The sequence below is a fragment of the Haliotis asinina genome, chromosome 13 (genome assembly GCF_037392515.1).
Source record: "Haliotis asinina isolate JCU_RB_2024 chromosome 13, JCU_Hal_asi_v2, whole genome shotgun sequence".
Taxonomy (NCBI): domain Eukaryota; kingdom Metazoa; phylum Mollusca; class Gastropoda; order Lepetellida; family Haliotidae; genus Haliotis; species Haliotis asinina.
The window spans coordinates 18,016,893-18,037,344 of record NC_090292.1 but is presented as its reverse complement, the minus strand read 5'-3'; the positions used below and the strand labels follow the sequence as shown (position 1 = coordinate 18,037,344).

Here is a 20,452-nt window from a genome sequence, read left to right as displayed (position 1 = left end):
CATACAATATACATTGATATAGACATCCACACAGCAAAAATACTAATACATGTAAAATGTAGTGCTGCAAATAGCCAGATGAAAAATTCAAATTGATTAAATCTCCTTGAAGTGGTAATAAAGTTATGTTCTGATTTGATAACATCATGATTTATAGATCTGCAGCATCAGTTATGTTATATCCATGTTTGAAATAAAATAAATCGTTTCATATAGCACCATAGTCAGGACATATAAAATGATAACAAAGGGTCTCCTCGGAAACAGCACCACAAGTACACGATGAGTTTGCATATAAATCTACGTATTTATGGGCATTTAATTTATTCTAATCAGGGTCTGCGATGGGTTATGTGACAGTGTTTCAAATGTTGATAATCAAGTACTACAACATGATTTAATCCTATTCTTGAATTGACTTGCTGAGTTCTTCCAGCAAACAATTCCAAAGTTCAGTGGCGCTGAGTAAAAATGATTTTGTTCGACAATCTTATTTATAGGTCCTTCAACAATTTATCATTGGTGAAACTTTATTAAGTACATAATTTATTTGTGCAGTCGAAATTGCGTCCTTTGAAACCAGAAGCCTACGTGTGTTTGCTGGGAATAATGACTATGTTTGCATAAATTATCCTGGACTAGTTAAAATCATTTCACTGATATTACTAAGGCTGCATAGAAAATTAAATGTTTCTTGAGCACATTTGTTTTCAAACATGACGAGGGCGCTTGGACTTTTTTTTTGAAGAAATATGACACAAAAAAAGCGACGAGGGAGAAACACCTAGACAAATGGGTGAATAATAGTTTTGAATTGCAATAAAATATTGTTACTCGCACAAATAAAAGTGACGCGCCGATGCCCGAGAAACATTTCACTTTTTTATTAGCTGAATTGAGCATTCCCTGAAATTCATATCAATATGAGTACCATATAAATGTAATTCATTTTATATTTGATACAAATGTCACTGATGTCACCAAATGAGCGTTTCCTCAAACCCAAAACAAACAAACAAACCATAAAAACCAAACAACAACACCACCACAAAAAACAACAACAGCAAAAAAACCCCAAGAAAACAACCCAAGGTACTACCATATCGATGTATATGTATCTCACTTTAATACAAATTTCTCGAATGTCACTAATTGAGCATTTTGTTGAAATGACACATTAGGTCTAATTTTTATCAACACACTCACCCCAGTCAGGTATATCTCACTCTGGCTATGTGATAGGCCTGTTTCGATAGAATCTGGCTACGGTAGAGGATACCGGATCAATATCCAGTTTACAAGATTACACAACCATACAGTGGAAAAAGACACCTTCAGGAGTAGCTTGTGAATTCACATGTGTGGTTTTCAGTGTGAAGGTCACAGAATCTGTAATCGCTATATCTCCACATCTCACATTTCTGTAATCTTACACTAACGGTTTCTCGAAACACGAGCTCCACATTAAGGAGATAAAACAGATTGGTGTTTGAGGAGAATATCCTTGTTACCTTCAGTATGGTGTTTAAGAGGGCTTGCAATGTGAGCTGACTTTAGTCTGTATAGGTACAAGCAGATGGTGTCAGTTGAAAACTTGGCTCGCCCTTGGATGTGTTTGTGCTCTGTCAGTGGGCCAGGATACCCTCACCTTTAAGTGAACACCCGTTATATCACAAAAACAGAATTATATTTACTACTGATTGCTTTTAGAACATATTTCTCTTCATTTGAAGATGTTTTTGTCGCTTTTATAGTTCGTTTGCAGTGAAAACCTACCGATGAATGTTACTTTAAACAAAAAAGTAAAGTAAATATAACTGAAATCAAGACTGCGAATCCTCATAAATTTACCTTGCCAACTGAAAATAAGTCTCAGAATTTTATTCAGCTAAGGACTGAAACTTTATTCGACTTTGGTTTGTTTAAAGAGAAATTCATCAGTATGTTTTCTCTACAAACAGACTATATTAATTCGAGCGGCAACATGCTTGTGATAATTTAGCATTTTGAGAGGAATTCTGTGCTAGGTTGATGAAATGAATATTGCAAAAGCGAAACGAAACTGAGGGGAAACGAGTCTAGGGTATTTACAACGATGGAGCGAGTGAGTATTGTTTTGCGTGGATTTTAACAATGTTAATTCCATATTTAGAAATGGGCTTCACACAGAGTAACCATTTGGGAAATCGAACCAAGGTCTTCAGATTGCCGAACTAAGGCTTTATCTGTTAGATTTCTCCATTGCTCAGTGTCACGATGAAATGACCATATAATTTTGGATGTCCTTCAAGTAAGCTTGTATCAGCAGTCTTGGTATATATTTTTACAGTTGGCTATGCAACAAGAAGAAGAGCGTCGTCGTCTGGAACAGCAGCAGCAACAACTAGCAGCCCAACAACAGCAGCAACAACAGCAGCAGCAACAGCAGCAGCAGCAGCAGCAACAACAACAACAGGTGTGCTTGCCATATGCTTTGAAGATAACAAACGAATATAGCAATGTCATCATCTTCTCAGGACCAGACCTTACCAGGACACTGGTTACAAGGACACCTGGTGTTCAACTCACTGAGTTTCGTGAGATCATCAAGACAATTTACATTTACTCCTTGAATTCTAGTTCAGGGACAATTGTCATTAACGTTAACGTTAATCAACAATGCATAAATCATGCACCGTGTAAAACGTTCCGCGGAAATCGATCTATTCTTGTTTTTATTGTTTCAGGCGAAGTCAAAAGAGGACATCATGGCAATGTTCAGGAAATACATTGAGCTGGAGAAGAAGATCCGGGAGCACGAATCCAAGAATTCTGTAGGCACTTTCCAGATGAAGCGTGACCAGTTGGTCGACATCAAGGTCACAGTAGAACAGATGGAGAAACACTACCAGGAGGCGTGTCAGAAAGTGTGAGTAATATAAACAGTAACATAGCCAGGAGGCGTGTCCGAAAGTGTGAGCAATATATAACGAAACACTGCCCGGAGGCGTGGCAGAAAGTGTAATACACTGCAGGAACTGCGTGTCTGACAGTGTGAGTGATATACTACAGAATGCTTGTCAGAAAGTGAGTAATAGACTACAGGATGCCTGTCAGTGTGAGTAATACGCTACAGGAACTGCGTGAGTAATATATGGAGTAGCACTACCAGGAGGCGTGTCAGAAAGTGTGAGTAATATAAACAGTAACAGTACCGGGATACGTGTCAGAAAGTGTGAGTAATTTACTACAGCGGCATGTCAGAAAATGTGAATAATATACTACAGGAGGCGTGTCAAAAAGTGTGAGTAATGCACTGCAGGAACCACGTGTCGGAAAGTGTGAGTGATATACTACAGGAGGCGTGTCAGAGAGCATGAGTGATATACAGTAACACTACCATGAGAAAATTGTAAGAAAGTGTGAATAATATATACAGAAACACTACAGGCTGCTTGTCAGATAGTGTTTTCAATATACAGAAACACTGCCAAAAGTGTGAGCAGCGTATCCAAAATACCTTAGAGGAAATCGCGTTGGTCAGCAATTGAAGGGGCTTCAAGAATTTTTAAGTGCATTCCAAGCTCACACAGCATCAGCCTGATTCTCGTTCTGTTTGTCAACAACAAACCATGACTGTTGGTATGCGTCGTAAACGTCATCGACGTGCACTAGCTCCAGATCTCCCACGCCCACACTAACAGCCTTCTTCTTCCACTCTCTGTTAATGTGCAGATGACCTTTACTTATAGTTTTCGTAGGAAATTTATCATATTGTCCAGAATCTAATAATTTATTAAAATTTCCGGAAAACAGAAAGTGTCCATCCACATTTGATGGAAGCTTAAGATAAAACAAGCAGGAAATTGTTATTCCATAGCAGTGTATCGCTAGATACAGACTGGTGGTTCGTCCTGAGGTTTGCAGTGCTCGTCAGACGGAAGACCCGGGTTCGATTCCCGCATGGGTACAATGTGTGAAGCCTATTCCTGGTGTCCACCGCCCCTGACATTGCTGGAACATTGCTAAAAGATGAGTTTAACCATACTCACTCAGGTACTTGATGATGGATATCCTGGAAACTTCTTGGGAGTATTCTTTATATGTATTTTGTCAAATCCTATATTACAGTGTATGTCCAGCAGTTTTGTTTCTTTTCTGTATAAATAGAGACCCCAACTTTCATATAACCACGTTCAAACTATTAATGTATTAATGAAATAATCTATGACGTTTAAGTTTACGTAATGACCTTGACCTTGCTGATCCCCAGGGAGAAGGAGAAGGCTGACGTGGACAACATGAACCAGCCCAGTGTCAAGGCCATCATGGACCAGAACACATTCGACGCCAAGATGTCCAAGGAACAGGTAAAATACTCAGCCTCAACAAAACTAATAGATTCTTTCGTCACGTGAATATTTCGGTAATCTCCTCTATATATGTATACGGTCAAGAAAAGACCAACATTTCTGTCTGTTGCATATGTTCTTCATCATCTTCATGATCTTCACTTACCCTTGAAGATCAAGATCAGATTTGGTGTTCAGTAATTCATGCGTGTCGTAAAAGGCGATTAACGTAGGTCAATTGTCATATTGTTGACTCGTCTATTTACAGACCGACGCCACATAGCTGAAATATTGTTAAGTGTAGCGTTAAACAAACAAACAAGCATGATCTTTACTTAATAATATGATTACCCTAAACATATGGCGTCAACATGACGCAGCCCAAGGTCCAGTGTGATGTGCAATGCAACCTTAGCGATACGCCAGTCGTACGTCTGTGACAAGGTATAGGAATTACGATCACCTCAGCGTATAGTTTGGTTTGTACCACGGCACGCAGGGCTTCGTTGCAAAGAGTGTTAAGGTCTTAATAATAATAATAATATCGTAAGCCAGAGTTTCAGAATAATAGTCCCGGGATTCAGGTCACGTCAATCATCAGGAGCCAATGCTATAATATGTTCATTACGATCATCTTGACGCCGAAGCAGTTTTGAGGAAGGGCGCAAAAGCCTAGATTTCCGAAGCTCTCTTAGCGCTAAGATAGTCGCAAGTGACATGCGTTAACATTATCTTTCGACTATCTTAGCACTAAGAGAGCTTCGAAAAATCTAGATCCATGCTATCTTAGCACTAAGGCATTGCACCTATCATATTTTAACATTGTCTTACAAGTCGTAACGCTAACGTCGCTTTTAGCAACGCCCCCCGTCTCCCCGTAACTCTCTCCCTGTAACTAACGACCTACGATCACCGATCGTTTTGTGGGACCAAGTCTTGAAACATTCTGATAAAGAGTTGCGTTCCAGTTTCGACTCTGTAATGCTGTGTTTTACTAATGAATAATATTTATATTCCAATACAGCCATCTCCACCTCAAACTGTTAAGTAGATCTATGTTTTAACTTAAACTTGTTATTTTTCACAACACGTTTGATGGATGGCATGCCAAATCGTAGTCACACGTTCTCATTTGTGCCAGATATCATATCACCTGTCTGTTGTGAATGAATGAATGAATCAATGAATGAATGAATCCGAAGAGCACATGTTTGCAAATCCATTTTACAACAATAGTGAATATACAGTAAAAGCGGATAATAAACGGTTCTTTAATGCGTAATTTGCAACGTTCAGAGAATGTGTATCTAGTAGAAATAAATATGCATTACAAGTAATGAATGTTTGTGATATAATGAATGTTTCCGCCGCTAGGTAAATACGGCATGCCATCTTCCTGTTGCATGTATGATAAAAATTGGTCTTCACCAGCATGCTTCGTGCATGCGATTGTATCACGATATCGATGTTCATGCTGTCGATCACTGGATTGTCCCTTTCAGACTTCATTATTTACAGATGATCGTTATACAATTACAGTATATGGTCGTCTGCACTGTTAGACAGCAAACAAACTAAAATTCGCTGCCATGTCATTCTTCAGCTCGAATCTCATGGAAATACAACTAACAAACAATCGTGCTCGAAAGATCGCAAGATTTCTATTCAATCCGTTTTATCATACGCCACGCCAAGCGATAAACGAGACTTAAACCTCCATGCGTATCTAACAGAAAGTCTCAGATTTAAAATGATGATTTCAAATTTCAAACATATCGTGTTTGCTAACTTGATCGGGGCTGCTATCTCGAAAGTCGGTGTATATCGAACGAGCATACCGCGGAAACATTAAGATTTGATGAATAATAAGAGTGATGAAACTGATGACGTCACTTCCGGAACGAAGGTTTTGGTGACGATTGGCTTGGAGTACATATGATAACAGAATGGAAATAGAACTCCTTGCGCCACAGTGAATTGTCGCAGATATTTTACACTATAGCTGTTTGTATTATGTTTCTTCCAAGGAGGGTTGATGTGCATGAACTATACTAAGCGCTTCACCTTACAGTTACCGATGGTCGCTTGTTCTCACGCTACTCAGGGGGCGGTGGGGTAGCCTAGTGGTTAAAGCATTCACTCGTCACGCCGAGCACCCGGGTTCGATTCCCCACATGGGTACAATGTATGAGGCCCATTTTCTGGTGTCCGTGACATCGCTGGAATATTGCTAAAAGTGGCGTAAAACCAAACTCACTCACTCACGCTACTCACCATAGCGTATCCTTAAACATGTCTCAACAGCCATGATTAACCTGCATGTAACATATAATACCCAGGAGAACAGTTTAGGCTCACTTTAACTCATGATATGTTAGGTATGTACGTGTGGTTGAAGATTGATTTCTCCTCTTTCATGGGGTTACTAACTCCAAACCCTATGCAGATGACGTAAGAAGCGACTAACGGGATCGGGTGGTCAGGCTCGCTGACTTGGTTGACACGTGTCATCGGTTCCCAACTGTGCAGATCGATGCTCATGTTGTTGATCACTGGATTGTCTGATCCAGACTCGATTATTTACAGACCACCGCCATATAGCTGGAATATTGCTGAGTGCGGCGTAAAACTAAATTCACTCACTCACTATGCAGATGAACTGCGCGAATAGAGGGAAGTGGCTACATTTACACTAGTGTGTCTAAACTTCTGACGCAAGGACTGGGAGAGGCAAGCGCCATGAGTCATTTGACACATTTTAATGAAAAATGGCCCATTAAAATTTTGAAGTTTACTATTTATACAAGGGCAATGGCCCATTCTGAATTCAGAAAATGGCTAATAATCCTGAAAATGGCCCTAAAGTTCTCTTTCCCAATCCCTGCTGATCATGTTTGGGATTGCACTCTCTCTTCGTAAAGTACAGATTCTGGTACTTTTGTTAAGTTGAGCCCTGAGTTCTAATCCCACATGGTACCCAAGCTAATAAAAGTTATAGAGTCTGTACTTTACTCATTGCGAAAGAAGTGTTATCACCGAAACAACGTGCGTTACATTTAACCACCTTCTGTATGACATTGTGTATTCATTGCCGGACCCGTGAAGATCCGGGTTAGACATGATCTTCAGTAACCCATGTATGTCGTAATTTCAACGTATCCCAAATGCAAAGGTCATTGCCTATGCTATAGATCACCGCATTGTTTGGTCCAGACTCGATTATTTACCATCGCCATATTGCTGGAATACTGATGATTGATAAACTTACTCACTCAATCATTACCGGGTTTCTGAAGTGGCTGTGGGTCTTGTCTGTAATTAAATAGTTTATAAGTAAATGCTGAAAGATGTCATGTTTGGGGCGCCTCTGGGTAAAATTCCCGTCATGTTGTCATCGCGTCGGTTTCAGTTATATTCAAACTATGAAGTGTGTGACATTTCGTATAAAGGTCACCGCAAAAATTGGCCTGAATAGGGTACTAGCCATGATATTCGGTAAGCAAGGGAAGTAACCGGTTAGCAGTAAAAAAATGCTGAGAAACAGCGAATAAGACGAAATCCCTATTATTGATAGTTTTAAAAATGCTGATATTGATTTAAAAATAACTCTGTTTTAAATCTAATTTTGCTGCCATTTTAATTAAGAGATGGTAATTTGTAATTTCTTCTCAGTTTTAAACTCATTTGTGTTCAGAAGGGTTGTCGTCCACGGGTCACCTTTGTAGTGGATGCGCGGTTGTCCCTGGCGGCGGTAGGTCTATGACAGTATTCAATACTGTCAAAAGTATTCAAAATTGAATATCAAAGGCTGTTGAACAGTGATTATTGTTTTGATTAGAACTGAATCTAGTGCCTTAAACAATGACCACCCGACTCAGAGTCTACGTCTGCGTGTATTAGTTCCTACGTTCAAATTTCGTCGTAGTGAGGGGTAGTAGCTTTCAGACATGACTATCCTAACAGGCTAGCAACATTTAGAATCGCCACTGTTATTAACAGTTGTTGTTGTGAACACTTGTACAACCCAAACGTTTAGCGAATCCACTCAATCTATGCAATCGTGAGACATGTGGATATGAGTGAGTGAGTGAGTTCGGTTTTGCGCCGCTTTCAGCAATATTCCAGTGATATCAACACGTGTTACACCAGAAATGGGCTTCACGCATTGTGTGCCAGTACACCAGGGGCTACGATAAAAACGAGCGTGTACAACTGAGATTTCCGCTTTACTTTCGTCACTGCATGCCGTGCAATCAGTAAGTCAACACGTGCACACTGTTGTATGCTGATACGCCATTGTGTCATCTTACCGAGTCAAGGGAGTTAACTCTAAACTTGTTCATATTTGCCGAACATGGCTGGTATTTCGCCGAACTAGCGCCGCCGACACGACCCTAATGACGCCTGTAGTTATGACGAGTTATGTCATGACTTGGTTGTCTGTCATTATGACCTGGCGGCCTCGTTCGTTCAGTGTTCATGATATCAATCCCATATCTGATTCGGACTTGATTACTTAAAAACTGCCGTTTTGGAACACGGCAATAGAATAAGAACAATATCAAGTATATTAAGTTGAATAAGCTGATAGTTAGACTCCTATATGTTTCAGGCGATTACATGATAACGTTTTTGGGGTAGGATATTGCATAAAATATTTCATAGGGTACTACATACTAGCTTTCAGGAAACATGCATGGACTAACAGACTGAAAATATTATTATATTCAGGTGCTATGTAACCGAGTATAACCCCGCCATTCTATCGTATCCAGGAGGAGTATCTGGAGGCTGTCAACGAGAAGGAAGTTGCCCAGAAGCAGCTGGATGGGATCAAGTTCCAGGCGTCCACCCTGGAGAAGGAGGTTCAGCAGCTGGAGAAGGAGGTGCAGGACATCAACGGGCTGTACGGCGAGCAGGACGAGATGCTGGGTGAGTGGGGTGTCTCGGAATGTAGTAGTGGGGTGTGCAGGGAATTAATGGGCTGTATGACGAGCAGGACGCGATGGTGGGTGAATGGGGTGTGTGGGGTGTAGTGGAGTGTAGTGGGCTGTGCAGGACATCAACAGGCTGTACGACGAGCTGGACGAGATGCTGGGTAAGTGGGGTGTCGTGGGGGTGTAGTGGGGTGTGCAGGGAATTAACGGGCTGTAGAACGACCAGGACGAGATGCTGGGTGAGTGGGTTGTCGCGGGTTGTAGTGGGGTGTAGCAGGGGTTGGTGGCTGTGCTGGGCATCAACAGGCTGTGGAGGCAGCAGGACGAGATGCTAGAGATAGTGATGTACAGCGATCAGAGTGAAACGCTAGGTTAGAGGGTCCTGTTTTGAGTATGAAAGAGGTGTTGTACGAGGTGCCGGATCATGTTGGTCTAGAGAGACCTCAGAAAATGGGATATACGGCGATTGAGCTGAGAGAGGGTTGAGTTCAATTCAGCGGCATTAAGAGATAGTAGCAATAATAATCATACTAATAAAGGCTGCAGTGTTGGAGAGCCTTCATATTGTCCGGAAAGTTCTTGGTGGCACAATAATACTAATAAAGGCTGCAGTGTTGGAGAGTCTTTATACTCTCCGGAAAGTTCTTGGTGGAACAGTAATACTAATAAAGGCTGCAGTGTTGGAGAGCCTTCATATTCTCCGGAAAGTTCTTGGTGGCACAATAATACTAATAAAGGCTGCAGTGTTGGAGAGCCTTTATACTCTCCGGAAAGTTCTTGGTGGCACAATAATACTAACAAAGGCTGCAGTGTTGGAGAGCCTTTATATTCTCGAAAGGAAGAATAGTATTGGCAGAGTCTAATTTTAATGGGTAGGCTATTCCAGGTAGTAGAAGCAGAATACGAAAATATCCTATGGCCAAATCGTTTGGTCAGGACATGAGGGGCAACAAGGAACCGTTTGTTCTCTGATCTGAGAGATTTAGTGGACAGGCAGATATTGATGAGGCTGGACAGATTTTTTTATCGGCAGTAAGGTGCCTTTTAAGCAGCCATCAACTATGTATTAAGCTTAAAAGTCCGTTCTATGTTTGTGACTCGTCTATACTAAAAGCAGGCTAAACAATACTCGTTTTAATAAAGCTCACATCTAACTTACCTCTCTCGTTGTTCCACACAGAGGAGATGTTTAATGGAGCGTACGGCAGCGACAAGGAGAACGTGCTTGAGAAGGAGGTTGACCAGCTGGACGACAGAACCAGGAGGATCCAGGTGGCGCAGTATAAGTGGAAGAACGGCCAGGTTCTTCTCCAACACGCCTGTAACCAGATGGCCTTCGCTGTCCGCAGGTGGACAGAGGTGCCCAAGATCCCCGTAAAGTAAGCCTGTACAGGGTTGTGTCAGAGTTAACCGGATGGCAGACTACACGCTGTGCAGGGTTGTGTTTGAGTTGACCGGATGGTAGGCATGACATGCAGGGTTGCGTCTGAGTTGACTGGGTGGTAGGCATGCTGTAAAGGATTATGTCTGAGTTGACTGGGTGGTAGGTCACACGCTGTACAGGGTTGTGTCTGAGTTGACGGGATGGTAGGCCACACGCTGTACAGGGTTGTATCTGAGTTGACTTGATGGTAGGCCACACGCTGTACAGGGTTGTGTCTGAGTTGACTTGATGGTAGGCCACACGCTGTACAGGGTTGTGTCTGAGTTGACTTGATGGTAGGCCACACGCTGTACAGGGATGTGTCTGAGTTGACTTGATGGTAGGCACGCTGTACAGGGTTATGTGGGAGTTGACTTGATGGTAGGCCACACGCTGTACAGGGTTGTGTCTGAGTTGACTTGATGGTAGGCACGCTGTACAGGGTTATGTGGGAGTTGACTTGATGGTAGGCCACACGCTGTACAGGGTTGTGTCTGAGTTGACTTGATGGTAGGCCACACGCTGTACAGGGTTGTGTCTGAGTTGACTTGATGGTAGGCCACACGCTGTACAGGGATGTGTCTGAGTTGACTTGATGGTAGGCCACACGCTGTACAGGGTTGTGTCTGAGTTGACTTGATGGTAGGCCACACGTTGTACAGGGTTGTGTCTGAGTTGACTTGATGGTAGGCCACACGCTGTACAGGGTTGTGTCTGAGTTGACTTGATGGTAGGCACGCTGTACAGGGTTATGTGGGAGTTGACTTGATGGTAGGCCACACGCTGTACAGGGTTGTGTCTGAGTTGACTTGATGGTAGGCCACACGCTGTACAGGGTTGTGTCTGAGTTGACTTGATGGTAGGCCACACGCTGTACAGGGTTGTGTCTGAGTTGACTTGATGGTAGGCCACACGCTGTACAGGGTTGTGTCTGAATTGACTTAATGGGAGGTCACACGCTGTACAGGGTTGTGTCTGACTTGACGGGATGGGAGGTCACACGCTGTACAGGGTTGTGTCTGATTTGACTGGGTGATAGGCACGCTGTGCAGGGTTGTGTCTGAGTTGACTTGATGGTAGGCCACACGCTGTACAGGGTTGTGTCTGAGTTGACTTGATGGTAGGCCACACGTTGTACAGGGTTATGTGGGAGTTGACTTGATGGTAGGCCACACGCTGTACAGGGTTGTGTCTGAGTTGACTTGATGGTAGGCCACACGCTGTACAGGGTTGTGTCTGAGTTGACTTGATGGTAGGCCACACGCTGTACAGGGTTGTGTCTGAATTGACTTAATGGGAGGTCACACGCTGTACAGGGTTGTGTCTGAGTTGACGGGATGGGAGGTCACACGCTGTATGGGGTTGTGTCTGATTTGACGGGATGGTAGGCCACACGCTGTACAGGGTTGTGTCTGAGTTGACTGGGTGATAGGCACGCTGTGCAGGGTTATCGCATAATTGATGCTAGAAGTATGTTCGAATCTTAGTTGTACCCTGAATCTGAGATATACCGTAAAACTCAATGTTCGAATCCTAGGTGTACGTCTATTCTGAATCTTGTCTGTACCGTGTAAAATGTAAGCTAGAACAGTTTAAAGTTTTTGCTAAAAGTGATTTAAAGAACAACAACAAAAAGCAAATTAAAAAAAAGGAAACAAAAAAAACAAAAAACAAAAAAAACCAACAACAAAAAACAACAACAAAAACCCCAAGAAAACCATTACTATTGTGGTGGTCATGAAGTTTACACAGCTGGTAAAGGTCCTGCATCTCTTGAGCGTCTCCCTCCCCTCCCAAAGTAAGCAACCCTTTCCGAGGACAGACCATCTGCCCGGGGAGCGGAAGCTGCGTTGTTCGATGTCCGGACGCATCGGTAAATCGAACGAACGAGACTGGCGAATGTATTACCTGTCTGGCACTCGTCCTAAAGGGGATATAACAAAACCTCGGATTCAGTATCCAGTGTCTGATTTGGCAGACATGTTAAGCTGTGCCTGGAAACGTGCACGCTTACGTCAACATACACGTCGCTGTTTAAGCGAAGCTTCCAGTTACCTGTGAACATCTGGGTTACCCTGGCAGAAATGATCTTTAATATCCTTTGCTTGTCTCGAGAGGCGAGCGATCAGACTCAGTGACTTGGTTGACACACGTCATCGTATTCTGATCGATGTTCATGTTGTTGATCACTGGATTGTCTGGTCCAGGCTCGGTTATTACAGGTTTTGCAGCCAATTTAGCTGGAACATTATTTGGTGCAGCGTTCAACAAGCAAACAAACAATTTTATGTCTATTAATATTTACTGACAGTTACGAAGCGGTGGAGTAGCCTTGTGGTTAAAGCGTTCGCTTGTCGCGCAGAAGACCCGGGTTCGATTCCCCAAAACGGGCACATGAAGCCTATTTTTGGTGTTGCTGGAAAACGGCTTAAAACTATGCTCACTCTTTGAGACATACATCAGATTTCATCTCTCGTCACCTACACCAAGTTGCTACGACGATGTTCAACTCACTCATCCACTTCGTGCTCGACATTTTACTGATCTCTTCCACAGCGACCAGAACGGCAACAAAAGAAAGTACGACATGGTGACGGAATGTCGGAACAACCTAATAGCCGCCACCCAGAACATCGAGAACGCTCAGCGCTACCTCAGCAACATCAAATTCCCATACTGCGACCAGCAAGAGATGCAGACGATGAAGCGAGCGACATGCAATATCTACGTCGACATGATGTCCCACGACCGACATGAACATGCCTATCAGTGCTACAGCACGACCCACAAGCGGGCCGCTGCCTTGTTACAGTGGTTTGACAGTGTGAGTAAATGATCTAAATATACTGGACAAAAATAGTTAGGGATGCTGTAAATTTTGAAATTACGAATAATGATGTATTTATTCACTGACGTACTGATAACATATCAGTCATAAAATTATCAATATCTCTAACTTATTTTGTCCAGTATAGATGGTAATATCGTGATAATGCGTAACCAACGGTCCTTAAATTTTTCTTTAAAAATACCCTGACATCCAATTCATCCAAATATATATGAACGTAAGTTTGCACCGTGTCGCAGCAATCCCCAAAATAAATAGGTCGATAGAATTCAAGACAAGACAAATCTTCTGGATACCAGGATATCACATTCTGTATTACTAACGACACCCCCGGGATAGTTCTTGCCCCGGGTCGATAATGACTAATGAACCACATGCTCGATAAAAGTGTTAGTATCTACACTGAAACGTCCCACTGACTGCAATAAAGAAGGTGTCTGTCCATAGAACTAGGACTTTTCTTCACCTGTACAACTTCTAAATTGTATCACAAAGAAGTAATGCCTAGGGGAAATAACTCGTCCATCTGAAGAAGCCAAGAAACTTCGTGTTTTGTTATCCATAACATTTGTGAGGTAGCCTATTTGTTTGTTTGTTTGTTTGTTTGTTTGTTTATTTATTGGGGAGGGGGGTATAACTGTCTTCCACATTGAAATATTTCTTGATCCAGAAATACAGATATCAGAGTGATCCTACAATGTGACTTTTGAAAAAGTAAATGCTAAGTTGTACAACGTCAAGACGACTGCGACATGTGAGAAGGGCATTAGGTACTTGTAGAGAAGACAAATATTGGAAGCTTTGCAAAGATGTGTAAGGCATCGTCTAGATTTGATACAAACTAATATCCCCCAAAAGTTCTTAAAACATTATTTCACGATTTCATTCTGTCAATGACCACTAACTACGATGGCGTAAATTTAATTCAGAATACAACTTTCATATTTATCATACATTTATGCTTAGAAAATCTTGTTAAACTTACTTGTCTTGCACAGTTAAGTACATATTCTCCCATTATAATTGGCTGTTTTGGGACGGTGTCCTAAAGCGATAATAAATTTTGTGATAATGAAATATCAAGACAACATGTAGTTTTTAAACTGTTTCAGCGTAATTTCGAGAGCACGTTTAATGCACAGCACCTTGTTAATATTCGACATTGTCCTTGACATCAAGTCTGGCAGCCTAATTGTTAGAGCGTTCGCTCGTCACACCGAAGACCAGGGTTCGATTCCCCACAATGGTTGTTCAACATGGGTAATGAAGCCGTGATATTGCTGGAATGTTGCTAAAAGCGGCTTAAAACCATACTCACTCACTCGTCCACTTGGTATTAACAACAACTGGTTTATGTTTCCAGGTTATTAAGAATACAATAAACAGAGATCTTGAAGCTACACGTAAACAGCTGAATGCTAAACGCTCGGAGCTGCGTCGGGAACGTTTGCGACTCATTAAAGAAATGGTTGGCAAGGAGATGGGAGACCAGCTCTCTGAAGGAGGTCAGTAGTTTGTCAACCAATTCGTCATGACTATATATAGAAGAATATTAATTCAGTCTACTCGATTCAGTGGAGCACCTAAGATTACAATAGGAAAATGTTCTCTATCAACATTTCAAAGATGATTAGGGTGAACGCTGTCTAAACCAGAACCCACCAGGGCTAAAGAAATAATCCGGTTAGGACAGCGTGTCGGATTGTAAGGCTGATACTGATATAACGCCCAGGACGGAGCCAGTTTTGTCATTCTTATATACACTGTATTCTGATTTGAAAACACAGATTATGTTTCTAACAATGTTTTGCCTTGCAAAGGCACCGCCAAGGAAAAATGTTTATCCTTATCAACAACAATACTGATAAATGCCAACACATGCTTCATGCTTTTTTTGTGTCCTGTACAGTCCCTTTCAACCAAATTCGAAAGTGGGAAAAAATCCTTGCCCATAGTGAACGTCTTTTCACCATTTCTTAAATGAAAGCTGAACGTGAAGTCTCGGGTCCTGATTAATGGCCTGTGCAAGCCAGATGTTTCTTGAAATACGACATACAATGACATACACTTCTGTAATTCGAATAGGGTGTTATTACCGAAAGTAGATCGATGCTCATGCTGTTGATCACTGGGTTGTCTGGCCCAGACTCCATTATTTACAGAACACAACCATATGTAATATTGCTGAGTGCGGCCTAAAACTAAACCCACTCACACCCTCATTATCATTGAGTGTTTCCACGCTTATACAGAACGCAAACTACTTTCACTTCAAAGCCCTGGAGACTGTCAGTGTGCATATACTCAGCATGTGTTACTCAGTGTTATACATAAATATTGCAATTTGTCCAACTGCATGCATTATGCATGATGCCGTGTTTGGCACAATTGTTCACCCTGTCATTATCTGACACTTCATTAAATTTGACGGCAGACTTGAAAGAGCTGGAGGGTATGTATTACATATTCATCACGTTGTCTACAAGAAACAGTTGCAAAGAATATATGACACGATGCATTACGTTGCCGTCACGAAATATATTCTGAGAATATTCCATATTGTAAATCTCCTGGAGAGTTTTCTAATGCATTTTTTTCTCTGAAATTCTCCCTTTAGAGAAAATATATTCCAGGTAAACTGACAAAACACAATTTTAGGGACACCTAAGTACAAGCACTTCCTGCAAATCGTTTGTTTTCAAAATGCCCTTAAATATGTATAGACAATACCGTTTCTCATATTCTTTGCAATTGTTTATGTCACATGTTGTAAGTACCTCCGTCCACCTGCCTCCTACAACACTCTACCTCCTGTCACTCTGTACTATAGATATAGGATATTTATATAGCGCACATATCCACGCACTAGTGCATGCTCAAGGCGCTGGTATTTTTCCCTCGACCACTGGATGTCAATCTCAACAGCACACCGTAATACAATCTCAACTCCCCGAGGAGTATACAACTCTTGCTGCCATTAGGCGCATCGAGTTTATTGTGGCTCTCTCATCCTAACGATGTACCCAATTGACAGCTGGTTCAGTATGGTTGTTTCCGTCTACCCGAGATGGATCCGGAGGGGTAGGGCTTGCAAAGGGTATCTCCACCCACCCCTACCCCATCCCAAATGTCCGTGTCCCATATGTAACAGTGCTAGAGTTTTCAGAGAATATATCCGTGCCCTCATTGAGATATTGTCCTGTTTCCTCTTCACACCTCTAACACCTTCATTCTAACATTTGTCCACTGTCCATGAGGGACAGTGGTGTAGCCTAGTGGTTAAAGCGTTCGCTCCTCACGCCGAAGACCCAGATTCGATTCCTCGCATGGTTTCAGCGTGTGAAGCCCATCTCCGATATTACTAAAATCACTCACCCACTCAACTTTCCACCCAGCACACGTGGCTTGTTCAAAGCCTTTCTAAATCTTAGATCTATGCATATGTAGCTTAACAGACTCGTTTATCCATTCTGGAACAGATGTTGGGATAAATGAAGATTTGGGAAACATGTTTCGTCTACCCCTTGTGTTATGATGTAATCTCAGTAATTATGAAATCATTAATCAGGTGCCCGTTTCACAGAGCGACCGTACCGCGGTCTAACTTAATTTAGGCTTGGTATCGCAGCTGCCTGGAACGATAGTACATCACAGGGTTGTTTACTGACCGGATACAAAGCAGAGTAAGGTGCTTCCACCTCAGCCCCTCCCATCCAACACTAGATATGTCTGTGTTATTTTTTCGTTTCAGATTCTCGAGCATTTAGAATATTATTTTACCCCTACAGATTTAGTTTCCCCTTGCACATACATATTCCTGTTCCTCTGATGAGTATTTACTGGAGACATCTGCAGTCTGTTGTCAGTGCGTGCGTGCGTGCGTGTGTGTGTGTGTGTGTGTGTGTGTGTTTGTGTGTGTGTGTGTGACTTTAAAATGGTGCATGCGGTACGCACATGTGATTAATTTGTTCCCAATGACGGCTAGTTTCTGAAATTATATGTTAGTTTGGGTCTCATTTCTCTTCTGCAGGCATAGAGATTGGTAGGTACACTGGGTGATGTTTGACTGCATGCTGTTTAACATGTGTGTGTTTGTTTGTTGAGATGATGATGATGATGATGATGATGATGATGATGATGATGATGATGATGATTTAACATGAGCCTATGGGTCCACCAGGCTATCTAGGGTTTCACCGAAGGATATGTTAGCTTGAAGGGAACAGTTAACTAATTAAATCTGAATGACTTTATGGGAATTTATGGGAGCTCAATCACGTTGTTCTGGGGAGGTTGAGGTGTCTTCAGTTTTGCATATATGTTAAATAATTATGCTTAAATAAAACCCGAGCGTTTGTTGGGTGCTGTTTAGCAGGTGTCCTTGTTTGTTTGAGTGCTGTTTAACACATGTCCGTGTTTGAGAGTTGTGTAGCACATGCCTGTGTTTGAGTGCTGTTTAACACATGCCTGTGTTGTAAGCTGTTGAACACATACCTGTGTTGTAAGCAGTTTAACACATGCCTGTGTTGTAAGCTGTTGAACACATGCCTGTGTTGTAAGCAGTTTAGCACATGCCTGTGTTTGTGAGCTGTTTACGTGTTTCTGTTTGAAGGAGTACTAACACGCGTGTCACTATCTGACTGAGTTTTGTCTCACATTGGATGTTGTTTCACACACGTTCTCTATTCATCGGTGTTGTTTGATTAATCCCATGCGTTTGACTAAATGGTGTTCCACAGACGTTTGTGTTTCATTTATGACGGTTTCACTTACTTCTGTGTTTGACCGAGACATGGTTCACATACAGCTGTAACTGACCGAGTGTTGTTTGATTTTTACAATTCGTCTGTTTGAGAGCATGTTCATGTAACTGACTGCTGTTTGACTGTACCAAAATGTGCGATTGCCACTTCATATGGGGTTCCAATGAATACGTTTGATGTCGCGTTCTGACCTCTATGTTTCCGTCTATTCAGTACACGTTTCTTCCACAGATCTGCAAAGTCTGGATGATGGTCCCGAGCCCGAGCTACAGACAGCAGTCAGTCAGCCTGATGAAGTGGTCGGCGGGGACAAGGTGAGAACCCGGGACACTAGACAGCAGGTCGTCTAATACCCGTACCTATATCTAGGAACAGATAGGCTAGGGTGACGGGGTGGACAAATACCCGGGCACATGTAGATTATATCCTGGAGGAAAGACTGGTTCAATATCCCAGTATATGTAGACAGTATCTTGGATGGCATGCTGGTCCTGTACTCTTGCATCTAGGGACATACAGAGAAGTCGACCAGGGAGACAGTGAGGTCTTATACCTGGGCACTTGTAAATCATAGCCTGGAGCACTGACTGATCCTACATCCTATCACATGTAGAATGCATCTTGGATAGTATGGTGGTCCTACACATAGGGACACATAGACCAGGGTGACTGGGTGAGCGGTGTCTTACACAAGGCCACTTGTAGATTGTATTCAGGAGGACTGACTGGTCCTACATCCAATCACATGTAGAATGCATCTTGGAGAGTATGGTGGTCCTACACATAGGGACACATAGACCAGGGTGACTGGGTGAGCGGTGTCTTACACAAGGCCACTTGTAGATTGTATTCAGGAGGACTGACTGGTCCTACATCCAATGACATGTAGAATGCATCTTGGAGAGTATGGTGGCCCTACACATAGGGACACATAGACCAGGGTGACTGGGTGAGCGGTGTCTTACACAAGGCCACTTGTAGAATGTATTCAGGAGGACTGACTGGTCCTACATCCAATCACATGCAGACTGTGTCTTGTATAGTAGGGAGGGCTTACTATCTTGGAATACATAGACCAGGGTGATAGGGTGCTCTTATACTCGGGCACTTGTAGCTAATATCCAGGAGGATTGTCTGGTCCTATATCCGAGCACAATATCATGGATACAAAGCTGGCCTTATATGTAGGAACACTTAGACCGGGGTGAGGATGGCCTTCTACTCGGGCACTTGTAGATTTTGTCATGGATGACGTTCTCTGCTTGTCGGTGCTGTTGGATTAGTCCCGTGTGTTTGACTGAATGTTGTTTCACGTCCGTCCGTGTTTGTGTATCTTATACATTGCCTGTATCAAGCATAGGTAGGTTTAATCTAGGAAGGACGTGTTATTCTATGTCTGGGTAAACTCAGATTGCATCTATAGTCAACTTTATGTTCAGTCTCTTTCAGTGTTGTCACAACCCTTAGTGTACAGTACACAACCCTGTGCACTAAAATGAACCCACGAATCCGTTGGTATATGACCAGATGGTAGCCACATGAACACGTGCATACACCTAGTTGCGGGTAAAGCAATGTGCAGTAAACTTGGACAAAGTACTGTGACTACGTGTCCCAGTCCACCCAGCTGTGAATTGGGTACCTCGATCGGATAAACTGGGTGCGCCTAGTGGCAGCAAGAGTTGTATACTCCCCAGGGAGCTGAGATTGAAATACGATGTGCTGTTGAGATTGACATCCAGTGATCGAGGGAAAAATATCAGCGCTCTGAGCATGCATTAGTGCATGGATATGTGCGCTATATATATATATATATATATATATATATATACATATATAGAACAGGATGTTTACCTGAGTGCATATAGAATCATCTTGAACGAAAGGAGGTTCACACTGAACACGGGGTCGTCCTATATCTCAGCATATTTTATCTCTAGATATCTTCTGTACCAGATATAGCTCATGTTTCAGGATAACCTTGGCGTTTCATCTGACCAGGCTCCACCTCCCACCCCTCTGCCACTGAATGAACTCGCCCCTCTTCCATCTGAAGACGAGCTGTTCGGTAAGTACTTTTCTTTCGGGTTAAACCATGTTTGCAGTTAATACTTCCAGATGGCAGAATTTCTACCAGCTCAAATCTGCTT

The 20,452-nt window shown here is 42.4% G+C and overlaps 1 protein-coding gene across 2 annotated transcripts in view; it reads left to right on the top strand.

Moving 5' to 3' along the window:
- LOC137260264 (uncharacterized) overlaps positions 1–20,452 on the top strand; it is a 65,004-nt gene that overhangs the window by 39,868 nt on the left and 4,684 nt on the right. The window contains exons 3-12 of one of the 2 annotated variants that reach the window (XM_067797960.1): positions 2,330–2,455; positions 2,727–2,908; positions 4,253–4,349; positions 9,107–9,263; positions 10,449–10,647; positions 13,248–13,515; positions 14,903–15,044; positions 15,974–15,991; positions 18,534–18,616; positions 20,277–20,370. In XM_067797960.1, the coding sequence (XP_067654061.1) occupies positions 2,330–2,455; positions 2,727–2,908; positions 4,253–4,349; positions 9,107–9,263; positions 10,449–10,647; positions 13,248–13,515; positions 14,903–15,044; positions 15,974–15,991; positions 18,534–18,616; positions 20,277–20,370 (1,366 nt within the window). The remainder of the gene's footprint in view (positions 1–2,329; positions 2,456–2,726; positions 2,909–4,252; positions 4,350–9,106; positions 9,264–10,448; positions 10,648–13,247; positions 13,516–14,902; positions 15,045–15,973; positions 15,992–18,533; positions 18,617–20,276; positions 20,371–20,452) is intronic. The other variant, XM_067797961.1, reaches the window with a different exon arrangement.